Genomic DNA, 7,362 nt, shown 5'->3' with positions numbered 1-7,362 from the left:
TTATTTACGAATCTTCTCATGAGTATTATTCCAGACGGAAATTTCAAATGGAAAGTACATGTCGATTGGTTTGAATAAAGTGAAAATCGTGGTTGAATTCGTGGTCATATTCCAAGTCATATCTTAAGATTTATACGGTTTTGAACGTGTGTGGGATTAAGTCGTGGCTGGTGGATGTTCCAAAGAAAGCAAGAATTGATTGCTTGAGAACAGTACTTGAATTCATTGGACATGTAACAATTCGAAATCCGAAATTCAAGCGATTCGGGTCATCCGGATGGAGATAGTGGTGGTGGTGGGAGCGTATATTTGCTCTCTCTCTCTGCTTGCCTTTGGCTGGTCCATTTAGAAAATTGGATATTTTGAGAGGGTTACTCCGACTCAGGAGGAGCTTGACGTTGGCTGGGAACACTTTCTCCGCCCGATTTCCCCTGCCTGGCACACAAACCCCAGCTCATGCGCCCTACCAAGCAGACCAAACCAACCAAAAAGGAAAATGCATTTATTCACTCCCAAATATTATTTCTCTTCAGCCACACTTTTCACAAATGTGGCTGAAGAAATCTGCAACTCCTTACTTACATATTTGCATCCTCATTTTACATGTAGAAAAATTGCCAATTCCTGGAAACACATTATACAAGCCAAGCAATTTGTAATTATGGTGCGTTAGCATTTTATGGCAATTACATTTCTTGAATTTGCACCTTGATTCAGCAGACACATTAGAGAATATTAGAATTTTTATAATGCGCTCCAAGTGTACACACGTCTGCACTTTAAGCTTTTCCATGCGAAACTCTTCATAAAAGTATTACTACTCTCGCCACGATGTGCAATGGCAGAGACCTCAGAAACACGAGACGCCTTAGATGAGGACACGGCGTAGGTCTCTCTTTCTCAGATTGTAACGTATCATTTATTTCCATTCTTTCCCCTTCTTCGTCGTCGCCCCATTCGTGCAGACTCGTTTAAATTCTTCCATATGCACCGAGTTGGCAATTTCTCTTAAAAACGAGAGAGAACAATAATAACTTTATTTCAGCATTTTACACCTATTCGTTGTCATTTCTGAATTTTTTATGTTTTCATTTTTCCACTCTCGCCCAGAGACGGCGAGGAATCAGAGAGAGTTGGAGTGTGTCAGAGACTGTGGAAAGACGAGTGTTCAGATGAGGAGAAGAGGGAGACATTTACATTTGTTGTCTTTGCGTAATTGAATTATAAGGAGACGGAGAAAGCATAAGTTGAGCACCTCATTTGTATCTCTGCATAATATGCAGAGTCAAAGGGACGATGCTCCTCATTTCCCCGGGGATAGACCCAGGCAGAGATTGAGGATATGCATGCATGCCAACTAAATCAACACTCTCCTCTAAAAAATCTTGCACTCTTGTTCAAATCAGGTTATACAAAACGAATATAAAGAAACCAATGGCACAGAAATGTGGGCTTAATTGTTGTTCTTCAAGACTATCTACATTGGAACGCGAAAGCCTGCAATATGTAAAAATAAGAAAACGTCATGATGAGATTACTTTTTGGCAGATGTGTGATCCTTCCACGGGTGGAAATGAAGCAGGAAAAAGCTTAAATGGAGAGGATTTATTTAATCACTCTGGATAATTAATAGTGCAGCGTTATAATTTACACCCGCATTTCCAGCACCAGTGGAACTATGTATGCATACAATCGTGATTCATTTCTCTGCCTATGATGACCAAGCGGCAGACGGCGATGTAGCATTTTTGGAGGATGTTTCATTTCGTATCTGATGACGGTGATTTACAAATCGGGTTAACTTTTGGCCAAATGGTGTTGTTGTGTCGGGGTCGCTGCGGGAGATCTTTGTTGCCCGGAACGGGATGGAAGATCATCCGAAAATTCGGACGAGATTCTCTTCTTCTCCGCCGTCGTCATGATGAATGAACCCGAGCCCGCAGAGTCCCCCCCGCAGGGCTGAATTTCCTCCGGAATCACTTTCACAAATGTTATCCTTTTCTAAATAAGCGGCAGGCAGGCAGGCTTGCGGATGCGTAACAATGTAACAACAACTTGAATTAGGTGACACATTAATTGCAACGGGACGCATGGGACGACAACCGGCGAATGAGAGTCCAAAAAATGGATGGAAACCCGTAATTATTTGTTGATTGATTTAACAAAAACCTACAGTGCAGACTCCATATAGCCCGAGTCAGGGGCATAGTCCCTGACTCAATAAGTCAGAGCCCGCTTCTAATTTTTTTCCGAATTGACCGACATAATATCACCAACTTCCGCGTTGTGGATGGTTAAAAGTTTATTAGATAGTTTCTACCATTTGGTACCAAATTTTTGAATTAGTTACAAATCATGTGCCTTGACCACCATGACCAGTGGGCTTCTTTAACATCCTGAAGTTCTAAGCTGTATGCATGTGCTACCCAGCAGTGGTTTTCACTTTTTCAGCCTCCATATCAAATTTCAGCTCAATATAACGATTTTTAAAAATCAGTATGGGTCACCCCATAGGGTCACTCTGGTTGCACTTTGCTCACTTTTAACTTCATATTCTTTAATTAGAAGCCATTAAATATAATTGTGCCGGATTTCAACTTTTTAAAGCAATTTCTAAAAATCGGTATGGATCACCCCATAGGGTCGCTCCAGATAAAAATTTTACCAATATCATCTCATATTCTTTCATTAAAACCCATAAGCAACCTCTCCACCAAATTTCAGTTGGATATGATGGTTTTGAAAAATCGGTATGGGTCACCCGATAGGGTCACTCAAGATGAAAATTTTTCCAACTGGAAGTCATTTTTATCTATTAGGAGCCATTAGCAACCTCTGTACCAAATTTCAGCTCTCTACAACAATTTTGAAATTTTGGTACATAGTACCCCACCCACTCCGATGACCCCCACCGGTCAACCACTGGACCGATCACGCCCATCTTCGAACTCGTTTCCTAACTTTGTCCAATATGTGTATGGTAAAAATTTCAGGTCAATCGGTTCAGCCGTTTTGGCTCTATCGTGCCGGACAGACAGACAGACAGACGGACGGACATGACGGTTCCATAAGCCCTGACTCGGGCTAAAAAGTCGACGTGCAGTTTTTGCCTGAAACAAAGCAAGCCAAATATTTTGAGTTCATTCATTGATTTGATGCATTGATTTGAGTTGGCTATATTTTTTGCATGTCGACTATACAATTCTAACTGGAACGTGTAACAATTTTCCAAAATTGGAGTAGATTTGATTATGCAAATAAAACAGCACGATTACGTAATCAATTATACTTGGTATACGAAGGTTTATTGTGAAACTTTTAAAATTTGCAACAATCATATCGGCGGAATTAACATGGAATTATGAAATTGTTGAAAATAATGAATAATTGATTTTTGTTGTGTAATCAGCACACGGAGAGTAAATTGGAGCTCACGCATTTACAAAGTGCATGCCATCACCAAGAGGGAGAAGACTGCAAGGTGAGCAAATCTCTGTGCCCCAAAGAATTAATGTAATCATTGAAGCGATCATAGCAAGAAGAACGTACTAAATTTTCGATAATGACTTTTTTTATTAATCCAACGAACTTGGAAAGTCTTGGATGGAATGGAACAACTAAATTTACTCCACTTTGTGCACACACACCTGCGCAGGTGTGTCCACAAATGGAGTAATAAATGGCTCTCAAGTGGCCAAGGAGCAGGTACTTATGCACTTATTAAGTGCTTTATAAAACGATACTGGTTTGATTTGAGGGTTGCCATCCAATAAATTATCAACTTTAGCCATCAAACTCAATAAAAACTACAAAGCGTGCACTTACATAGTTGAGATCAAAGCCTGCATATTTGCACACAAACCAACAATAAATAAGTGTGCATGTACAAAGTAAAGTAGGGTTGCAGTAATGTGAATCCGGTTGGCAGAAGGATGAAGGAAAGTGTAAAAGTTGCATGTACAGCAGCCAGACAAGAAATGAAATAACGGCGAATTATCAGAGAAGCCGCACGATGTGATGATTTAGAGTTGCATGCACTCATTCTCTTGATAAAGTTTTGTTCTTGATGTGGTAAAATAAGAGTTTTGCATGCATTTGCATAATTTTGGATGCATTGTTGCAAAAGGGCTGGGTGGTGGGTGAGTGGGTGAGCCAACCAACCAACTGAACTGATGATGATGACAATGAGCAGCAAAATCAGATCAATGATACCAACATTTAACAATATTATTACATAAATATTAATGACTATTTTAGCCAACAGAGAGAACACAATGGCTTCATCCATTGTTGGATTGGATGCAGTGTGTGGCTTGCTTGGTTACTTATGTCGTCCGACTGATATGTATCAGGTAATAAACTACTACTCATGTGCCACCATATGTACACCATCCTGATGACCTACCTTCCTTGCTGCCTGAGTTCATTAGCATTTAAAAGGACGACCAAAGATGTGAAATCTGCACAAGAAATAATTATGCATTGTTGTAAGTGCAGGATTAAAATAAGTTGGCAGCATTCGCCCAATCTTGGTTCAGTCGACCGTTGAGTTCCAACTTGTCAAGACCACCACTGATTTCGACCAATTTTTTTTACTCTGTACATAGAGGTGAACCGGTGGGTGAGTCAATAATCAGCAATGTTGTCCTCTCTTCTCCTCCTCCCTCGCGGCGCAGTCCTTGCGGTTGGAGTTGCCCTTCTCGTCGCTGTCGTGGTGGATGGCGGAGTCCGAAGGTCCCCAAGAGCAGCCAAGCCTCAACATCATCAACTTCTCATCACGGAGTACGTAAGCCTTCCCCAGCCGGCCGTCAGTCCTCTTTTGCTGGCTGCCTCACCCATCGCCACGCCCGTAATTATCGGCCAATTCACTGGCTTGGCTCACAAAGTGTCCTCAGGAACTGTGACTATCAAGGTAGAAATGAAATCCAATACCGAAAATAACTACTTAGCTAAACCGAGTGTCGACGAAAACCTGATTCGAGAACACGTATTATTTTGGTAATTATTTTCCAGGATTCGAGAACGATTTCAATCAAAAACTTTAACTACGATGGAGCCGGGCCGGACGCTTACTTTTTGGTTGGAACGGGAGAGCCAAATGCGCAGGGAAGGAAGATTCCTAATGAGAACGGAGGTTATGAAGTTTTGGAGGGGTATGAAAATCAAGATATCGAATTGCTCCTCCCAGCCGACTTGACCTGGAAGGATGTCGACTACCTGTCCGTCTACTGCATCTCCTTTCACCATAATTTTGGGTACATCCAAATCCCAAAGGGAATCAATGTCCCAGAATACCAATAATTTAGCTCTATGTATAAAAATAAAAAGTATGGAGTAAAATTTAACGAGAACATGAAAATTATAGGATGATTGAGACATATGCATGACAAACTATAAGCTAAATATTTTGAGATTTGTCAGACTGAATAAATTTATTTTGTAACACCTGCTCTGTATATTTCGCCTTCTATTTGGCTACAAAATAGATTTTAGAGCTGCCATTGTTTAAAAATAAGTTCCTGAGGTATATAGTAATTTAGCACGCTTTTTTGTACCGGTTTCTTCAGCCTTCTATTTAGCAGCACTGACATTTCCTACCCTTGTTTCCGAGATAAGTAATAATTTTTAATGGCCACGTTTGGGGAGAGGGTTAAGAAGTTTTAAGAAATCCTCGACTCTTTAAAAATTCCCATCGCTCACCAGGTTTCGTGGCGAGAAAATCTTGAAAATCTTGAGAATACTTGGTGGATCCGGTTCCTGAATAAATGGTTCTCCATTTGTCCTCTTCCCAGTTGTAGGCAAATTCTTTGAGCAGTGTAACAATCCGCTCTTGTTCCTGCATCATAAAAATGACAAAATCTTGGATTTCATAATCACCAATAATTAATTATGAACATATTTAGTAATGAATATTTCAATCCTAACCGGAATCAAATTAAGCGGAACTGGTCGAACCAATCGTTTGTCATCTTGATTGAGTTCCAAATTTTTGAAAATGAAGACTCCACGAATTGCGAACCAACCGCCATAAACGGGATGAAGGGCAACTCCTGCCAATTTCTAGGGGTGGATTTAAAATTAATGCCTCCACCTGTCCACACATAATACGTAACAGACCAACTCGGCTTACCGATTCTTTTGCAAAGAGATCTTCCTGAATTTTTAGTGGAAGCTTGCTTTTGTGAAAGTATTGCACCACTCCAGCAACATGAGCTGCCGTCTGGACAAGAATTTTGGGCTTGCGACTAGGGTACAGTTGAAAGTCATGGATTGACTCAGTTTCAAAGTTGAGTGCACTCAAATCCTAGAAAAAAGAAATAAACAAATCAAGTTGACCTTACAGTTTAAAAAAATTAAAAACCTAATTTTGTGGTACTTGTTGAGCCAGTTTAAAGCCATGCACCATAGCATCGTCAAGAGGATCGTTGATCTCACGATGCGGATCTTGACTCAAGACAGAGTGTAAGTAGGGAAGAACACACTTTTCAAACACGTCAGGACCAGAGAGTACCACAAAGGCCACCGTATTTGGAGGATAATCCAGTGCAAAGTGTGAACCCACCAGCTCATTGTACCATCCAATCTGAAGAAAAAAAATAACCATTTGTTAGTATCATCTACAGTTTTCTAAAAAATTAAAAAAATAATATGAAAGTAAAAAATTTCTAACCAGAAATGGGTACGACTCGAGTCCAACGGGAAGGAGGATTTTGTTAAAAACGGCATTAATTTCTGGAAAAAATTCCCCATCGACCCCATCTCCAGTCGCATTCGAGAGAGACATAGTTTTCTAGGAAATTGATTCGGGAAAGTGATTCCGGTTTGGACAGAACAAGCAACAGAGATCAGAGATCACACTGCAAATATGAAACAGGCAATTTAATGTGCGATCACTACAATTTAGCAATAAAACCAAACCGAAGGAGGAAGGAATTGATGAAACTAAATATTACCTCGTATTGTGAATATATTCTCTAGCGAGACAAGAGATCAAAGTCCAGTTGCAAAAAGACGAGCCGGTAAAATAGTAGATTCTCAGTTAATGTAATTTAACAATAACACTAATTTAGGATTTTGGGAACTTTTCGCACACGTTAATTTTAACTTAATTGACAGATTAATAATTTAACCGATGACTTACTTTAGCTTATTCCATGTGGAGAAAATGTGTTTTTATATTCTACTGCGACCTTGCCTTCCATTTGCCGCCTCATTGCTGCTGGAGTCTCACAGTCTCACTGGAGTTTCGTGTGGAGAAAATACTTACTTGTTGTATTTTGTATTATGTAATTTTTGTTTTCATGTATTAAATGAAAAAATCCAGTCGAAAAAGTCGAAACAAAATCGAGGATCAGATCTAAC

General features: G+C 40.0%; 2 protein-coding genes across 2 annotated transcripts; one reads left to right on the top strand and one right to left on the bottom strand.

The window, feature by feature from the left end:
* Nucleotides 1-4,509: 4,509 nt before the first annotated feature.
* Nucleotides 4,510-5,445, top strand: LOC110861519 (protein Skeletor, isoforms B/C). Its single transcript, XM_022110646.2, has 2 exons — nt 4,510-4,912; nt 5,014-5,445. Exons 1-2 carry the CDS (start codon nt 4,640-4,642, stop codon nt 5,299-5,301), a joined length of 561 nt encoding a protein of 186 aa, XP_021966338.1. The 5' UTR covers nt 4,510-4,639; the 3' UTR covers nt 5,302-5,445.
* LOC110861518 (cyanocobalamin reductase / alkylcobalamin dealkylase) lies at nt 5,432-7,226 on the bottom strand. Its single transcript, XM_022110645.2, has 6 exons — nt 6,954-7,226; nt 6,671-6,857; nt 6,377-6,583; nt 6,131-6,304; nt 5,926-6,060; nt 5,432-5,836 (listed from the first exon to the last, which is right to left on the bottom strand). Exons 2-6 carry the CDS (start codon nt 6,782-6,784, stop codon nt 5,651-5,653), a joined length of 816 nt encoding a protein of 271 aa, XP_021966337.1. The 5' UTR covers nt 6,785-6,857; nt 6,954-7,226; the 3' UTR covers nt 5,432-5,650.
* Between the last annotated feature and the right edge of the window lie 136 nt (nt 7,227-7,362).

The sequence above is a fragment of the Folsomia candida genome, unplaced genomic scaffold (genome assembly GCF_002217175.1).
Source record: "Folsomia candida strain VU population unplaced genomic scaffold, ASM221717v1 Fcan01_Sc042, whole genome shotgun sequence".
NCBI classification, from domain to species: Eukaryota; Metazoa; Arthropoda; class Collembola; order Entomobryomorpha; family Isotomidae; genus Folsomia; species Folsomia candida.
This window is presented reverse-complemented; position numbering and strand designations above follow the sequence as displayed.